This window comes from Polypterus senegalus, chromosome 18 (genome assembly GCF_016835505.1).
Source record: "Polypterus senegalus isolate Bchr_013 chromosome 18, ASM1683550v1, whole genome shotgun sequence".
NCBI lineage: Eukaryota > Metazoa > Chordata > Cladistia > Polypteriformes > Polypteridae > Polypterus > Polypterus senegalus.
In genome coordinates, this window is record NC_053171.1 from 29,051,835 (window position 1) to 29,069,856 (window position 18,022).

At 35.4% G+C, this 18,022-nt stretch overlaps 1 protein-coding gene across 8 annotated transcripts in view; it reads right to left on the reverse strand.

Moving 5' to 3' along the window:
* cdc42bpb (CDC42 binding protein kinase beta (DMPK-like)) overlaps positions 1-18,022 on the reverse strand; it is a 197,624-nt gene that overhangs the window by 12,270 nt on the left and 167,332 nt on the right. For 4 of the 8 annotated variants that reach the window (XM_039740968.1, XM_039740967.1, XM_039740966.1 and 1 more), the window contains 10 exons: positions 15,005-15,086; positions 13,401-13,617; positions 13,042-13,104; positions 11,473-12,069; positions 9,880-9,977; positions 9,563-9,647; positions 8,194-8,314; positions 4,750-4,867; positions 4,242-4,430; positions 3,475-3,595 (listed from right to left, as the gene is read on the reverse strand). In XM_039740968.1, coding sequence (XP_039596902.1) covers positions 3,475-3,595; positions 4,242-4,430; positions 4,750-4,867; positions 8,194-8,314; positions 9,563-9,647; positions 9,880-9,977; positions 11,473-12,069; positions 13,042-13,104; positions 13,401-13,617; positions 15,005-15,086 — 1,691 coding nt within the window. The remainder of the gene's footprint in view (positions 1-3,474; positions 3,596-4,241; positions 4,431-4,749; positions 4,868-8,193; positions 8,315-9,562; positions 9,648-9,879; positions 9,978-11,472; positions 12,070-13,041; positions 13,105-13,400; positions 13,618-15,004; positions 15,087-18,022) is intronic. The other 4 variants (XM_039740965.1, XM_039740972.1, XM_039740970.1 and 1 more) reach the window with 2 other exon arrangements.

The following is an 18,022-nucleotide window of genomic DNA, read 5'->3' on the forward strand; positions in this document are numbered from 1 at the left end:
AGGGTGGTCCAGATCTAATTATGCAGAATCAGATTGTCTGGATTGATTTATGTGGGGACAATTCCAGTTCGGCGCAAAGACGATTATGTTGTCAATTCAAACACTTCTCAATGGTCCAGGATTTTTTGGGTGATTTTCTATGTAATAAACTTAATAAGTTATAGTGTAATGAAAACTGCATAATTAGATCTGGACTACCCTATACAAAGCTATAATTAACCAAATACAAAAGATTTAGACTACTGCTGCCATTCCTGATTTGGACTAAACACAATGAATGAATCACCCCTCAACTAATTTAACTACAATGTCTTGCTGTTTCATCCATCCATCCATTATCCAACCTGCTATATCCTAACTACAGGGTCATATTAAACAATATTAAAAATTCTGCTGCTGACTTAAAATGACAAAAACAGAATTACTAATTAATTAACCAACCAAAGCAATCCACTTTTAATTCAAAAATTAAAATCCAAAAAAACAAAACAGCTATACATCGCTAAAGTGAAATTAAGTTTTTTGTAGGTCTCTGTCAGTTAATGTAATTTCCACTTTAATCTCATAGTTTATTTTCATTAAAGTAGACAGATCGTAAATATCTTAAAACAGACCCAGTTGTTAATTGCTATGTACTTCTGGGGCTTCCGCCTGAACTGACAGTAGCAGCAAGCCGCAATTACCACACAGAACACATTAAATGTATGATATTCCAGCTATTAGAATCCTTACATTTATACTTGATATCACTTCCATGATGAAATGCATTAAAGCATGTATATTACACTTTACAGATAAATCGTTAACTCCATTTAAATAATGAATACTGCTAATAATTACACATGAAAGGCTGGCACATCAGGGGAGCGGATGTGCTGCTGCCTTACAGGGAGTCATGTCCCTGGTGTTCCCTGCCTGGAACTTATATGTTTTCCTAGTGGGTTTTCACAGTGTGCTCCAGTTTCCTTCCAAAGACATGCAGGATTGGGGATTTGGTGATGCTAAAATGATGCTAGTGTAAGCATGAATTCACCTTGCAATGAGCTGATGCCCCATCCAGGGATTCTTTCTGCCTTGCACCCGATGCATGCTGGAATGGGCATATCCCTGGATTGATGGATGTAATCATTAAACATCCATCTTTTTCAGAGATATTGTGGCAAGGTGTCCTCGGAATTTAATGGATTTTTCGGTCAATTCACAACATAGGGAAGCTGAACGTTTTCTCACCGTGATGATATCTTGCAGTGCCACCTGGTGGAATCTTCCAGATTTACATAAAATACGCGCACAAGTACAAACAGTACACCGCTTGTGTAGCAGAAGCATCTGCAGGAGCATGCATTGTGTCACGTGAAGCATAAACCTGTCCTTAAGAGTGTTGAGAGCACACAATGGGCCTAGGGCCTGCACCAGTTGAAGATAAAAGCGGGTTGGGAGTGATTTTCCTCTGTGAAGTTTCACGGCATTTGAAGGGAACACCACGTGGAATTTACAAAAAACAAACAAAAAAATATATAGAACAATATATTGGGGCCCTTCTGAGGGAATCTTGGGCCCTGCCCCACCACCCCTATCTTGTATGGGCCTGTCATGTACTGTCCAATATGAGCAGGTACTACTTGTAAAGTGACTACATCAAAAATAACTGATAATTTGATTAGCTTCACAAATGGAAGATACAGATGAATTTAGTTTTCGCTTTTTTTTTTTTTAAATAATAACAAACACGCAAACAAAGAAAACTCTCCTGTTTAAATGTAACTTTTTTGGCACAACTTTACAATGCACAGGATTTCTGTTTCTCTTGACATCAGATACTTGACTGTATGCTTCACTTTATTATAGACCAAAGTTTCTAAGTGAAGTAAAACACTGTCAATATGTGTTTCCACTTAATTTTTGGTCCAATACACTCACTAATTCATTTTCTTAAAAAGCCAAGTGCCACACTACACTAACCAAAACCAAACAGCCTTGTGGTATTAATAGACGAAAAATACCACTACAAAAATTTGACTATAGTTTTGAAATCGCCATGTTGTCACAGGTCGAAACTAATTACTGACTGCAACATCACCATATTCTCATTGAGGTTATACCAGATCAGACCAGGTTCTTAACAGAAGGAAACAGCTAAGTCATGAAATTATATTGTTGATTCCAATAAACACCATCTGATCTGATTCCTGAGTTCAAGAGTAAAAGCTGTAATTCTTATCATATTGCTTTGAACAGTATTCTTGTGTGTTTTCAAAGCATACTGTTATGGTAGTCTTTGGAATATAACTGTAAAGACTTCTGACAAAGCAGGAGTCAATGTCAAATTTATTTATATAGCACATTTAAAACAACATAGGAATGCTGTGGCCAAAGTGCTTTACAAAAATAGAATAAAAGAAAAACATACAATTAACATGAATAACATAAATAGAAATAAAATAAATGAACATAAATAAAATAAATAATAAATAGAAGTAATGTTACATAATCACAATGAGTAAACCATCAGTATTAAGCCGATGGGGTTATAAGTGTGTGCCTTGTCGACTAGATCCTCCATCCTGAGATACTAGGTAGTATCCTATTTAGCACCCACAACTGGCACTAACCTACAATGCCCCAAACTGAACCACCAGGTTAGAAAAATGGACGGATGGCTGATTAAATTATGGACAACTATAATTGTGGTCAAGTACTGTGGTCATAAAACTTTCAAGACTTGCTTTAATATTGAATCAAGCAAAACAAGCCAACAAGACTATGTTTCTTAGTACAGTACATGATCAAGTATAAACCACACAAATATTTGCATTTTTGAAGGAAAATTTAACAAAAAAAAAGCACTTTTCAGAATTAGTTTGCTTTATTAAACTCAGTCTTTGGTAGAAGACTATTTGTTATTCATTGGTGGTTGAGCAACATTTTGACAATATCAACGGATCAGTGGTAAAGTACTGTGCAATTGTCTCAGGACTCAAAAGAAAATTGTTTTTAAAGGTAGTTATCTTGGCAGTAACTGTTCATTTGCTTATGAAAACACATAACATTTCAATAAAAAAAAAAACTGCAACAAGTAGTGAGAATGTCTTGTGCTTTTACAAGAAGTCAGTATTTTTGCGGCCTCCCTTAGAATGCAAAACTGATGCAATTTGCTTTGATATTCTAGTGCATACTTTTTTCAAGAAGTCTTGTGGTAAATTCTTCCAAGTTACTCGCGGGATACGCCCATAAACCTTAATTTGACTCTGGGTGTGTGTGTGTTTTTTGTTCTTTGCCCAGTCCAACTAATTCCATCCAGAATAACTTATGTTGAAGTTAAGGCTCTAACTATAACATATCTAAACAATTCTTTCTAACTAGACAATTATTTTAAGTATTTACTTTAACTTACTCTGGTCTTATTTAAGTGTTGTGATGTACTTGTTCATTTTACTGACTCTTAAACTGTAAAGATGACAGCTGAAAACTTACCCGATGCTGTTCGTGTGATGTAACTTTTACTCCTCTGTTGATGCTGTCGAGTGATACTAGCAGACGACATGGGTCTTTGTCTATCTCTGGACTGATCATCTTGAGTTGTAGGCAAAACACTCTATATTGCATGTAAAAACCAAAAGAGAAATGAGGAATATGAAAAATTCATATGCAAAAGTTATATCAACTATCTTTTATTTGTCTGGTAGACAGTTTGCCTAACCTTGTTGATATCTCTGCTGATATGTAACTATCATTGCTCCCTAAACACTGTCAGAATGTCTGCACAGTTCTTTCAGCAGAGAATAATAAAGCAGAAGAGGGCTTTGGAATTGCTTTATTAGAAAAGAGTGTCTAAGTGTACAAATACCAGGCAATTTGATTGGATTTTATTATTTATATCATTCAACCCATTTCAGACACCACCTAGCAAACACGTATGTGTCAGTGAACGAAACTATAATTGGAGATCTTTTTTCTTTTTTACATTATAAAGATTTTCTTTATAACACACTGCTCCCTTTGGTCAGTATTTTGTTGTCCTTAAAAGTACACTTTAAAAAGTTATCTGTTTTACTAATGTAGCAACTGTTTTTTGTCTAGAAGCAGAAAAATACCGCAAAAAGAAACCACCACAATATTAGGCTGCTTTGATAGTTACAGAAGAAAAAAGAAATAAAGGAAACAAAACTAGGAGAAACTAGGCACATCCAGCAGGCAGGGCATAGGTGGAGGGGGAGGAAGTGTGGGACAGCTATTCCTACCCTTGCTAAGGAAGTGGTGGAGGGAGAGGAGGAGGAAGAGAGCGGTGAGAGGCCTTGCAGTGAGGAATGGTCTTTCTGAAGATAGATTTCTGCAGAAATAGGGCTCATGTGATAGACGTGCTCAAAGTTGGTTGGAGGAGATATCAAAGCATGGTGTCGAGAGGATGAGGGGGAAGGAAATTCATTCTGCTACATCACCAGAAACAGAGAAACATACAAAGAAAGAAAGAAAAAGGGAAGAAAGCAACGAGAGATACTAGTTAATTCCAAAGAAAAGACACAAAAAAGTAACATCAAAGTGCTAGACCTGTAGTGGTAAGATTTATTTTATTTTTTGCAGGAAAGCCCTCCAGACAAACGATTTATGCCACTATAAGAGACCCACTATAAGGAAATAAGAATCCTCCATATATGATCATAAGACGATTACATTCAAATAAAGTGGCTTTTTATTGGATAGTCCTACTGCCCATGAACCTTGTCCAGCATGTACTTTCCCAGGCCTTACCAAAGGCAGATCCATAAGAACTTGCATTCCATCACCTGGTCCCATATGAGCCACATGGTTGAAGTTTGTTGGATTGGAGATCATCCTAGACCTCATTTCTGGGTCCTTTAGCATCTCCCTGAAAATTTCAGCATAAACACATGAACAGATGAATATAGATGATGCTTACCATGCATATATGGTTAGTTTTAAGAGAGAAGTTAATATTTATAGGAATTGCACTTATATGTAAATTAAGAAAATGTTACTAACGGGGGGCAAAATACTCATCAGAGTTAACAACATATGAAAACATTCCAGCTTTCAACAAATACTCAAAACATTTTTTTACACATAAAGTGAAGGAAACCTTATTGGGAAAAAGTCAATATTGTTAGCAATAGTGTTTAGAAATCCCAAAGACAAAGAAGCAAAATAACTCTACTATAGCATGCAGAAATTTTAGGTCTAAGGCCACCAAATTCTGAAATGGTTTACATTGCAATAACAGCAATATTAGAGAGGTCAATTCAGTCTCCAGCTCATGGTTGAGGAAACTTTTTTTTTAGCATAACATATACTTATTAAGAGCTAATACTACGTGTAGCAATTTTCTATTTGTTTGTTATCATATTCCTTAAGCTTTGTGCCTCTTGTTAGCACCCTGATGTGCTACCCTGGAGTGAATGTGCTGTCATCACTGTTAGACCTATTCTGCTGGAATCAAATTTATCTTTTTGCTTCTTATTAGGACAATGGAATCTTTTATTAAAGTAAAACAAAAACTTTTAATAAATGAAGCACTTTTATTTGCGTTAAAAATCCTTGTAAATATCTATGCACATTATTACATAGGACTTTCATTGTTTTAGTTGCATGTTACCATGCTTTAAATTGAAACTAAACTGTAGCACTCTGTGTTGGCTGGGATTGGCTCCAGCAGACCCCTGTGACCCTGTAGTTAGGACATAGCGGGTTGGATAATGGATGGACGGATGTATTTGTAATAAGTCTGTAATACCCTGAGATTATAAAGCCAATGTCGTACTACAGCATGTCTTATTTAATTATTGTAGTTGCTGAGTCTCAATACATCTGAAAACATCAAGTTACATGATTAGAAATCTCAGGGTGACTACATGATTCTCTTACAATTTTTCAGTGTTGTTCCAAATTTCATATTGTAAGATTCATGAATTGGAAGCCAATAAATGTAACACATATTGGAATAAGAAGTGGAGCTGTACAGATTTAAACAAACCACAAAGTAAAGAAGTAAGCACTCACTGCCTTTACCATAGCTTAAGCTCTCCTGTGCAGACATGTGCAGGCTCAAACTCTGATAAGTTCACCTCCATTTGCAAAGTGGAAAACACTTGGTTTTATCTTTATTCATATAGTTACCATTGCTCTGGGAACTGTATACATTGTATTTCAGTTTGAGTGCTCACTGGCTTTTAAAAAATAAAACAACTATGATATAATCAACCAGTTTGATTTTGCTGAAGTAGTTGGGAGCTGTAGAGGGCTATGACCAAGTTGTTGGAGCTGTCACACTACATGTGTGGCAACTGTACAATTTGCTGTTGTGTTCTTTTTTTTTAAAAGGCGGCTACAAGTGAAAGCAGAAACTGTACATATTGTAACAATGGCCTAATTGAAATGTGCATTAGGGGAATAAACTAAAATAAACTAATCAGAACTTATGAGGATGATCTATTTAAACTATAATCAAACTACCAGAAGGAGGCAGGATTCAGCATATCTTGCAATATTACTCACGTGCAATGGAAAAAACTAGTAACTGCCATTTTTTTTTTCAAAATTGAGTTTTTTTTTTGGAGTTACTAGGTCTTTCTGTTATAAGGTACTGGTGATGGCCAAATATGTCTTCATTCCAGTCACAGCACGATGGAAGAAGCTAGTATGTACACAGTATTTTACATACTGCAGGACAAACACCTAGCAACCCCACTGACCAAGAAGATGTGGCATACTGTACTATGTTTTTGCCTAGTTGGAGAGATTACAGTAGATGACTTATTAATAGGAACTGTGCTACAATGCTATTTTTCCAAGCTATCAAGCTACAAATGCATTTAAACACACTCTTCTGCTTATTCTGCTTACAGTCCTGCAGACATGCAGAGAAATGCAAACATGATACGGAAAATGTCACCTCTGAGCAAGAGACTGAGGTTACCCAATTCAGTTTCTTCTGGTGTACTTCAATCACTAAATGAGAGTATAGGAGAACTAGCATTTAAGGCCATCAAAAGATAAAAGCATTTGTCCTAATATGATTAGTGAGCAACTGCTAATTATTTGTAGTTGAAGCTGCAGTCCACTTTTGTTTAATGTAAGAGCAAAATCATACCCTTTTATTTTTGTCCTTTGCATTTTACTTCTGCTAAAGTGAGGTGGGTTAAATTAAGATTTTAGTGTATGCAGATACACAGTCATCTGCATGAAAGAAACCTAAATCAGTGCTTTTTTTTAGTTTTAGAATTAATTATTGGTTTAATAAACCATAAAAATTAATACAAAATTATGAAATGTACAATATCATTATGTGATATATCACAGCTTTACAATTACTATGCCGATTATGTGATTACATAACCACAGCATTTGACTTAAATGTAATACTCTACCACTACAATGAATGTGAACATATGTTTCAGATACCTCCTTTAATGCCAAAGTCAAATGACAGCCAAAAATTAAATGTTGAAGAGCAGACACTGGGAGGAAAAAATATTCATTTTGGTTACTGTTTATAGCCTTTGAATTTTAGCAATTTTGTAAATATTCAGAATATATGTACATGAATAAAATCTGAATCTGCGCTACAGGAATTTTGTTCTTAACACGTTTGTTTAATTCAAAGATACTTATGTCAAAGAAATTAATTTTCTGCTTACTAAGATTGGTGGTGCCATTTACTGTTTCTTTCTTTCTTATTATATATTTTTCTTGTTCCTTCTTTTAGCTAATTTGTGCTTAAGTAAAAAGATCCATATCAACAGCAAAATATACTTTATTACAGCAATGGTGAACCTTTTTAGTACAGATATATACAGGATGGGAGAAGACTCAGCTTTCCTCTCTTGCATACTAGAACTGTTATTCCTGAGTTGCCGGAAATTGCCTTGACAATGCTTTACTGTATCACATTAACTGCCGTTTAAACTTACAATTATTTTTATGTAGAGCTTTCTTCTCCATTGTTTTACTCCTAGCATCTGCCAATACTACATTTGTACTTTTACCTGTATCGTGTTCATTAACTTTTGTCTAATGCAATATTGTTTCTTCTGCTATATGTCTTATGAAGATGCATCTGTTAACTTTGTTCAAAAAACATGTTACTGCTATGCCAGGCAGATAAGTACTTTAGTGGCATAGTATTAGGTGCAACAGAAAAAATTAGTACTAGATACGTCTGCAGCTTTATCAACTCACCATCTTTGCTGCATCTTCTCCTCCAGAGGTGCCTTAAATACAAACTTTCTTTTGCTTCGAGTGCGTACCATTTGCTTCTTACTGTTGTCGCAGGTTTCTGGAATGGCCAGTTCAGCAGTTTCTACACAAAACATTTAAAATTTTCTTGTAATTGCTCCCAAAATTGTAACGGTGGTAAAAGAGGATAGAGGAAGGAAGTTTTCAAAATATCAGACATAAATGATGTTCTTTTCACAAAGGCCTGCAACTATCAAATATATACTTGATTTTCCTACCAGTGTAGAAAATAATATTAATTATATGTAAAGAACAGTTTATAGTAAAATTAAAAATGGTATTGTGACTAAAAGGAAAAAAGAAACACAAAATCCCAGAAAATGCAGCATATATTATTAAATAATGTTGCTGGTGTTTTGTGGGAAGACATGATTAACTGAAGGAAAATACACATCTGGGACAACTTGCTAAAATCTTAGTAGTGGATAGTGGTGAAATATACTACTGAAAAGGAAGCACCTATAGGGGTTATTTTTAAAAATCTGTCTTTGCTTCAGTCCATGCACTGTAAAAATTTGGTGCATGAAAGAAAACACAAGAAAAGCAACATTTTGATGGGTAGCAAAACTTAACTGAATTTGTTAAGGCAACAATAAAGATAAAAATTTCAAAATTAACTTTAAACTGATCATTAAATACGTGCTCCCAATCTGGCTACATTAAGTTTTTGTCAGGACCCATGTGAAAAAACATCTCTAGCTAGATGTGCCATAGGGCACCTATATAGGTGCAGGCCACAAGAGAATAGTGCTAGTATTTAACCAATACCAACAATCCTGGCATGTTAACCCTGTTATGAAATAATTCTTCCTTTGTCAAGTTCTGAAATAACTTCATACTCATGTTATTTTCATGCAAACTGAATAAGTGCTTTGTGGTCTTATTACTTTTAATTGCATATTGAAGTTTATGCTGCTCATAACACCAAGTCTTTCTACTGTTTGACAAAAAAAAGCCAAAAAAAAAAACCAATAATATTTTGGGAAAAAAATACTTGTTTCTCTTGACCTCTAATAAGCTATATACAAGCAGTGTACCAGGTTTGTCATTTTAAATGACAAAGTCTTCAATTTAAGAACATAAGAAAAAAAGAGACAAATAATATATCAAGGACACATGGAATAGAGACTGAACAAAAACTTTATGAAACTACACTCTATAATACTAGTTGAATGAATGGTATTTGCCTTGTACAATGGTAACAATATCTTAAGCAATAATCCAGAAATCAAAAAAATATCAGCCTCTAACTTGTTACCAGAAGTATCAAAATGCTCTGACAACTTAATATTATTCACCATGCAGTACTAACCAGTGTAGTTGTTACTGAAGTATAACAGTCTTGGCTGCTCCCAGCTGAGGATGTTTAGTGTGCCTTCGACATTTAATGGCCTGATCTGTGGGAAATCATTTGCAACATTAGGATGTTTTAAATATGTCCCTCCTGCCTCAGCTTTCAGTTTCATTGTCATAGGAATACTTACTGTCTGCCCTTTTGGTTGTTCCAATTTGGCTAATGAGCTCATGTCACCAAAACAACCCATTAGAAAAAAAACTTAAAAGACAAACAAAACTGATACATAGCATTAGAGCTCTTGCTGTAGAAGTTCAAATTATAAAAGAACTTACTTTCCTTAAAGCAATAGTCTGAACCCACTCCATTGAAGTCACATCAAAGACATCAACACCATATTCACTGTAGACAGTAAGGTAGGATGAACTGTAACCTGGCAGAGACAAGAAAACCTATATTTACTGAGGATCAAGCAAGCCTGGGAATGCTTTAAAAAGGTGATGTAAGGTAACTGAAAGGCTATGGATAAGACCGCAGGTATAAGGTAGGTGAAATTACACCCTATCCACTACAATCTAGGACAGATATCAGTTTTATTTCCTCAACCTTTCCCCTCATCCAGAAATCACCTACATTTTTTTATGGTTTTGACCCTCTTCAGAGCTTAGAAAGTGTTAATCTTGGAACACCATCAGGTAATTCATGCCAGTGTTGTAGTCAATAATTGGTTTTAGGGCATGCAATATAGGGAGGTGTCTAATAATTGGAGATATTGGCATTAAAGGAAAAGACAATAGAAATTCTCATTTAAACTGTTTTTCTAACAATAACCACCCTAGTGAACAGAGGAAGCAGCTTTTGGTGTGTTAACTAAACCAAATGCTTTAAAAATATTATAGTAGGAAAAAGGCTAATTTCAAACACTGCCGCCCCCCCCCCCAAAAATACTCACACCATTTCTGCAGTTTATAGATTGTCACTGTTGGGTTTAAGTTGACCTGATTTGCTTTACTTTTCCATCTTCTCTTGTGGAATAATTGCATTCTTTTGACTCTCATTCTGACTGTTTTATTTAATTGTATTGGTACATGCCTCCAAAGTGCTGACTGAATGCCACAATCCACTTCTACATCCAAAATCTATCAAGAATGGAGTGACTATATTGACAGATTTTAAATTTAGTAATTTTTATTTTGAGATTTCTTAAATTTACCAAGACATGTCATTTAATATGAATGTAATTTCATGCACATTCTGTAAGCCAGTGATAGCCAACTATATACAGGGATCCTGTATCTCACATATACTATGTTTACTGCCTGTACTGAAGAATTGAAGAACAAAGTACTACTAATGCTAATCATACATTTCAAGTCTAAGAGAATGAATTTAGTCTCAGCAGGACCTGCAAAAAAACTACTGCAATACCCAGCATGGCATTTCAGTTTATCATGTGTCTTAGAATGGGCTCTGATAGGTGGACATGATAGTTTATATTATATTAGTAATGTGATACCTTCCTTAACTTTGAAATACCATGTTTTACATGTTGATACAGCATTGCAAAGCCCGATTATCCTGACATTTTCTAGTTTATTAATAGCTACACAAAGCTTAATGGCAATATAGGATGTAAATGTATTAAAGAAAGAAAGAATCTGACCTGAAGTATTCCATTCACATTAAACACTAAAAATAAACCTACAAATATGATCATTAACAATACCATGCACCCAAAAGAAGTTTAAAAAACATTTCTTGGTATTTTCTACTTAATAATTTGATGAAGTCAATAGAATTAGTTTGACCCTTTACTTGTACTCTAAGATAATAAAGCCATCATTACGTCAGCTAATAAATGGACTAAGTTTTTACGAAGATAAAAATTTTGGTTAAATTACACAATGAAAAACTTAAAAACCACTTACTACACGCGATCGGAGTTGCTGGCCACATAAGCTCCTGCATTCGTGTCCTTCGACCTTGAGAATCCACATAGATGCCAAGATGGCTAAAGCAGAGAAGGTATTCATTGGTACTAACATCTACAGCACAAAGAGCATCCAATGTCTGCTGGCTAAGGAAGGCTAAGGAGCTGTCAGTTGGATTGACCAAGTTTGTGACAGAACCTTCTCCCTGGAGACTTAGTAATGAGAATCCAGAAGGATAGCCAACACAAAGCTGATCCCTGAACAGGGCCATCCACTGAATTGTTCCAGGTGCATTCAACTCCATTATTTTCTTGTGGTGAGGTTTACTTCTGGTAATCTCATAGAATAACACTTGCCTCTTAACTGCTACTAACACACAAGTAGGTCCACCTTGCCTGAGGGAACCTGTGGTAAGAGTTTGACATCCCTTGGTGTCAGGAAGTTTGACATCGTAATTTGTTTCAGGCCCATCCAGTGTAGACCATGGGTATAAGTGCACATGACGGTTACGGCCACATATGAGGATGATTATTTTTTCTTTGGGAATGAGCTCAATCTGGTGCACTTTCTTACAGTCAGCAGCTCGCACTATTACTGCAAAAAAAAATCTGATGTAATTTTTCCATTAAGATAGTTCTCTTTTTGTTTTACCCAAATCAAATACAACTAGGCAAATTATACTTTTACGTCTAAGTGACATATACAGTAGTATACAAAAATTCTTAAATAGAAAAAAAAAATCAAATTAAGAAACAATCTTTTTTTATACATAAACTATATTATAATAAACTGTAAACGTACAAATTAATTTTAACACTGAAACTGTACCACCATATTGTAATAATTACAATGATAAATGATTGAACTAAATAAAAAGTTAAATGAGTTCACTACTCCTTCCTTAAAGTTTCAGAACAATAACTTTGATATTGTACATGCTTCAGGATGACATTCAGAATCACAAAAACACATCAAAAAGCACCAAGTTCCACAGTGCTCTATGTTTGAAAAATTCTGTGCACTATGGATCTGTACAACTCTCTAAATCAATGACAATATGCCAAAATGCCTTGGCTGAACCAGTTTTTCAGTGAATAAGTATAAAAAATGGTTACAAACTAACTATTTTAGAAATATGCATTGTAATTAATTCACTAATTTTATAAATAGTCATGTGCCACTAATTATCATCAATTAACTGCTACAAAATGGTGTGATACAGTATATGGTAATATGAACAGATGCTGTTAACAAGGTCTAGAAGCTATATATTAAAATGGCCACAAAAAAGTATTTAGTGTTCAGTGGCATTAAGTGTAACCAATTAATCTGCTAATGAATGTTTAGCACCATTTTCTTATGAGACAACTATAAATCAATCACTGTGGCTTACCATTTCTTTGGCTAAAGTGGTTTTTGTACGATTCTAATTGAATATTCAACCTCATTTAACTACAAGTAGTCTATCCCATTGTTAACTAAATTATAGGTATCCCTTAAAAGACAAATGTAAGTAAAATGTGTTAAGTATATATTGTATTTGTGAAAACAGGAGGGTATTCCTACCATCTCTTGTAACTTCTACAACATATAGACCTTCCTCTGTGCCAAGGGCAATGCGCTCCCGGTCTAAGAGAAGAAGAACAAAAACACCAAACAAAAAAAAACCAAAACATTAGAAGCAAGCAGAGTCAAAATAAAATACAATCCAACACGAAGGTAAAAGCTTTGCCACCACAAAACAGTATAGTAAATAGGTGTGTAGAAGGTGGTAAGTTAGATGAATTAGGCCACAACATTGTATATGTATTAAACATTTAAAAAACAACAGGATGCATTCAATGCATCCCCTGTCGTTTCAAGCACAAAATCACAAGAGAAACCAAATGGGGTGTTAAATGAAGAAATATAGAGGGGTTTCTTACCTACAATAGCAGCAGATAATGTTGTTTTAATTGCAGGCAGTGTATTATCATAGGCTTCCTGTGGGACGTGCACCACTCTGTTTTTCAGTTTGTTCTTGTTCAAGATATTTTGCAGCCCCTCCAGGATTCCAACCCACTTCCTCTTTTCTACTTCACTTTCAGCCAAGATTAGCAGTGAATAGGACTTTGAAGGAGAACTCAAAAGAGAAGAAGTTACCTAAAAACAGGACACCCAGATTTACATCATGGAGATAGAGAATTTAATGCACTATAAGGGAGTGATATTTGCTCAAGTACAAGAAACAAAAAGTTCTAATGTAAAATCACATGATTCTGGATTATAGTAAAACTTGTATAAATATATGATGTAAACAGGCAAACAATACCTTTGTATAAGATATAAAATGTCTTAAAGGTGTGCATGAAATTGTATAATATGAATTCTCAAAATGCTAAAACCAAATGCAAGAAACTCAGATGAGTGAATTCTAACAGGTCTGGCAGAGGTGATACAATCAGTATGAGGGTGTACTGTAACTGAAGAGGGACAAAGCACAAAGTGGGAGGAGCATTTAATAGCACATAGAGTTGATTCAGAATTACTTAATGCATACACTTTTTAAAAAAAGCTGGATTGTTCTATTATCAAATTGGGAAAGTGACATAGCCAGTTGCTATGTTATGAAGTGAAATATTTATACATTAAACAATTAACAAGAAATAAATCTCCTGTGTTTAAATTGATATAACATTTACACTAAATCTACAAACACAATATGTTGGGCCCAATATAAAATGGTGAAAAAATTATATGTACTGTTATAGAGCAATACACTGAATTAAAAGTGCAGTTTCATTTTTCAGATATCACCACTAAAGATCAGAATGCTCTAGATGAGATGGCTAACAAAAAAAGTGGTTGAACTACTCTTTGCAGTTTCTAATTTTCAATTTACAACTAAGATGGACCACTTCCATTTTAGATAGGATGAAAGTATTCCTAAAAGACAACATCCTCCTCATCACTTCCGAGTTAGCCATGCCTCTAAAAGGTTTCAAAGCAATTGCCCCTTTAATAAAGGGGATCACTGTACTAAGAAATCAAATGTATTATTCTGGACACACAGAAATCTGGACTGAATTAGCTAATAGCACAGACAGAGCAGAAATACACATTATAACTGTTTCATTTGCCCAAATTCCCCAGAAAAGAAAAATCGATTTACTGATGTGATGCATGCATTCAGAGCAACAAGGATTTATATCAGCCTGAAAACTCTTTGCCACACAATAGGACACAGAAAGGGCCCTCCGTCTGTTAAGTTTACTTTGGCAATAGTTCAGGAAAACCACTGATGCAATATGAGCCAATTCCAACATTTTCTCAAAAGATATCTCATAAAGACACTTTCCCAAAAATATCTATTAAAATTTTCAAGATATAAAGTGCAAATTGACAAACCAGTATTATTTACTTGAGCCAAGGAACCAGAAAAGATTACCTTTTTACTTAAATTCTGACGTTGACTGCTCACAGAGGTCCGAGTTTCATTGTATTGACTGAGACCATATTCTTACAAATGAGAAACCCTTAGCATACAAACCTTAAAAATGCAGGGTACATCTTTTCTTGTTGCATGAATCACATCAGATGCCAATACAGAGCTTACAGAAAAATCTTCATCTCTGTAATTATAAATTAATACAAAAAAATAAGAATCCTCTCATATAATAATTTCCTGTTCAAAGTTAAACACATGCATGGTACAACAGACTTGATTAGAAGGAAACATCTACACTGACAGCCAATAGCATAGGGATATACAGTCATATGAAAAATTTGGGAACCCTTCTTAATTCTTTGGATTTTTGTTTATCATTGGCTGAGCTTTCAAAGTAGCAACCTCCTTTTGATATATGTCATGCCTTATGGAAACCGTGGTATTTCAGCAGTTACATTAAATTTATCAGATTAACAGAAAATATGCAATATGCATCATAACAAAATTAGACAGGTAAATAAATTTGGGCACCCCAACAGAGATATTACATCAATACTTAGTTGAACCTCCTTTTGCAAATTTAACAGCCTCTAGACGCCTCCTATAGCCTTTGATGAGTGTCTGGATTCTGGATGGAGGTATTTTTGACCATTCTTCCATACACCATCTCTCCAGTTCAGTTAAACTTGATGGCTGCCGAGCATGGACAGCCTGCTTCAGATTATCCCAGAGATTTTCAATGATATTCAAGTCAGGGGACTGTGATGGCCATTCCAGAACATTGTACTTCTCCCTCTGCATTAATGCCTTTGTAGATTTCGAACTGTGTTTTGGGTCATTGTCTTGCTGGAATATCCCCTGAATAACTTAAACTTTGTGACTGAGGCTTGAACATTATCCTGAGGAATTTGTTCATATTGGGTTGAATTCATTTGACCCTCGATTTTAACAAGAGCCCCAGTCCCTGAACTAGCCATACAGCCCCATAGCATGATGGAACCTCCACCAAATTTGACAGTAGGTAGCAGGTGTTTTTCATGGAATGTGGTGTTCTTCTTCCGCCATACAAAGCGCTTTATGTTATGACCAAATAACTCCATTTTTGTCTCATCTGTCCAAAGCACTTAATTCCAAAATGAATCTGGCTTGTCTAAATGAGCATTTCATACAACAAGTGACTCTGTTTGTGGCGTGAGTGCAGAAAGGGCTTCTTTCTCATCACACTGCCATACAGATGTTCTTTTTGCAAACTGCGCTGAATTGTAGAACGATGTACAGATACATCATCTGCAGCAAGATGTTATTGCAGGTCTTTGGAGGTGATCTGTGGGTTGTCTGTAACCATTCTCACAATCCTGCGCATATGCCGCTCCTGTATTTTTCTTGGCCTGCCAGACCTGGGTTTAACAGCAACTGTGCCTGTGGCTTTCCATTTCCTGGTTACATTCCTTACAGTTGAAACTTACAGTTTAAACCTCTGAGATAGCTTTTTGTAGCCTTCCCCTAAACTATGATACTGAACAATCTTGGTTTACAGATCTTTTGGGTGTTGCTTTGAGGATCCCATGCTGTCACTCTTCAAAGGAGAGTCAAAGGGATGCACAACTTGCAATTGACCACCTTAAATGCCTTTTCTCATGATTGGACACACCTGTCTATGAAGTTCAAGGCTTATTGAGCTAATAGAAGCAATTTAGTGTTGCAAGTAACCAATATTGAGCAGTTACATGCATTGTAACCAGCAAAATTACAAGGGTACCCACATTTTTGCACAGCCAGTTTTTCATATTTGATTTAATTTCATACAACTAAATACTGCTTCACTAAAAATATTTGTTTGGAAAACACCCCAGTATGCAGATGTTCCTAGAAAATGAAAGACATACCACTGTTATCTTTTTTGTTGAAAGTAAATTATTATGCAGGATGAGAGGGGTTACCAAACTTTTTCATATGACTGTAAAGACTAGGTCTCCCATTGAGTTCTGAGTAAAATTATGTTATTTAATCAAGGTGAATTTCTCTCAAAATATGGAATGGTTCTGTTCATGCTTAAATACTCCTTATTAATGCTGTGCATGATTCATCATTTGTTCATTATTACTATCTAGCTGTGTACAGTTAAGTACCAGGTGGCCCCATGTTTAATAACTCCAATATCAAGTAAAATATTGCCTAGTGCTAATTTTCACTACTCCGTAAAAAACAAAGGAGGCCAGAGATATCTCTTTTTCTCTACCTGTTAGCATAAACTAAAGGGCTCGGGGGCTACAAAAGTACATAAAAAATGACTCATGTTATCCAAGTTTTTCAAAATCATTATAAGAATGAAATAGATAAAAAAGCAGAAATACTTCAGCAACAGTCTACCTTTTGATATAAAACCTGGGAGGGAAACTGAGTCTAGGAACAATGCATTTGTGACACATTCAATTATAATACAAATTTTGGCCAGAAAATAAACTTGCTGTTGTTAGGAAATGGTGTGAATTTGAATATTTTATTGTTGTTTTTGAATTATTATTTTTCAAATCTTTGTTATTTCTGTTATAGTCGTAATTAAGTCCTTTAACTTTAAGTGTGCCTCCATGCCATATACAAGTACATTATGGATGACGCCCCAGGAGACAGGGCAACCCTGACACCACCACTCCTAAGCTCTGCCTCTGGCTATTTAATGCCAGAGAAGAGGAAGATGATTGTTACATTTGTGGAGGAGTTCTCATGTGAGTACAGTAATCCCTCGCTATATCGCTCTATCGCGGATTTTATATGAACGCATAACTAAATATATAACGCGCATTTTTCGCTGCTTCGCGGGTTCTGCGGACAATGTGTCTTTTTACTTCCTGTACATGCTTCCTCGGTTGGTTTGCCCAGTTGATTTCATACAAGAGCACGCAGTTAAGTTCTCCTGACTGAGAAGCTAACCAACCAGAGCACGCAGTTAAGTTCCTGCGTGCTGAATGCAGTGTTAACCAGGAAGTCTCGTCTCGCTCATTCAGCATCAACGTGTTTCACTGTGTAAAGAGTTGTGCTCTTTTGTGTTTATCTTTGTGCATAGTCAAACCCTTCATTATGGCTCCAAAACGATCTGCTCCTGCTTAAGGGGCCGTGCCC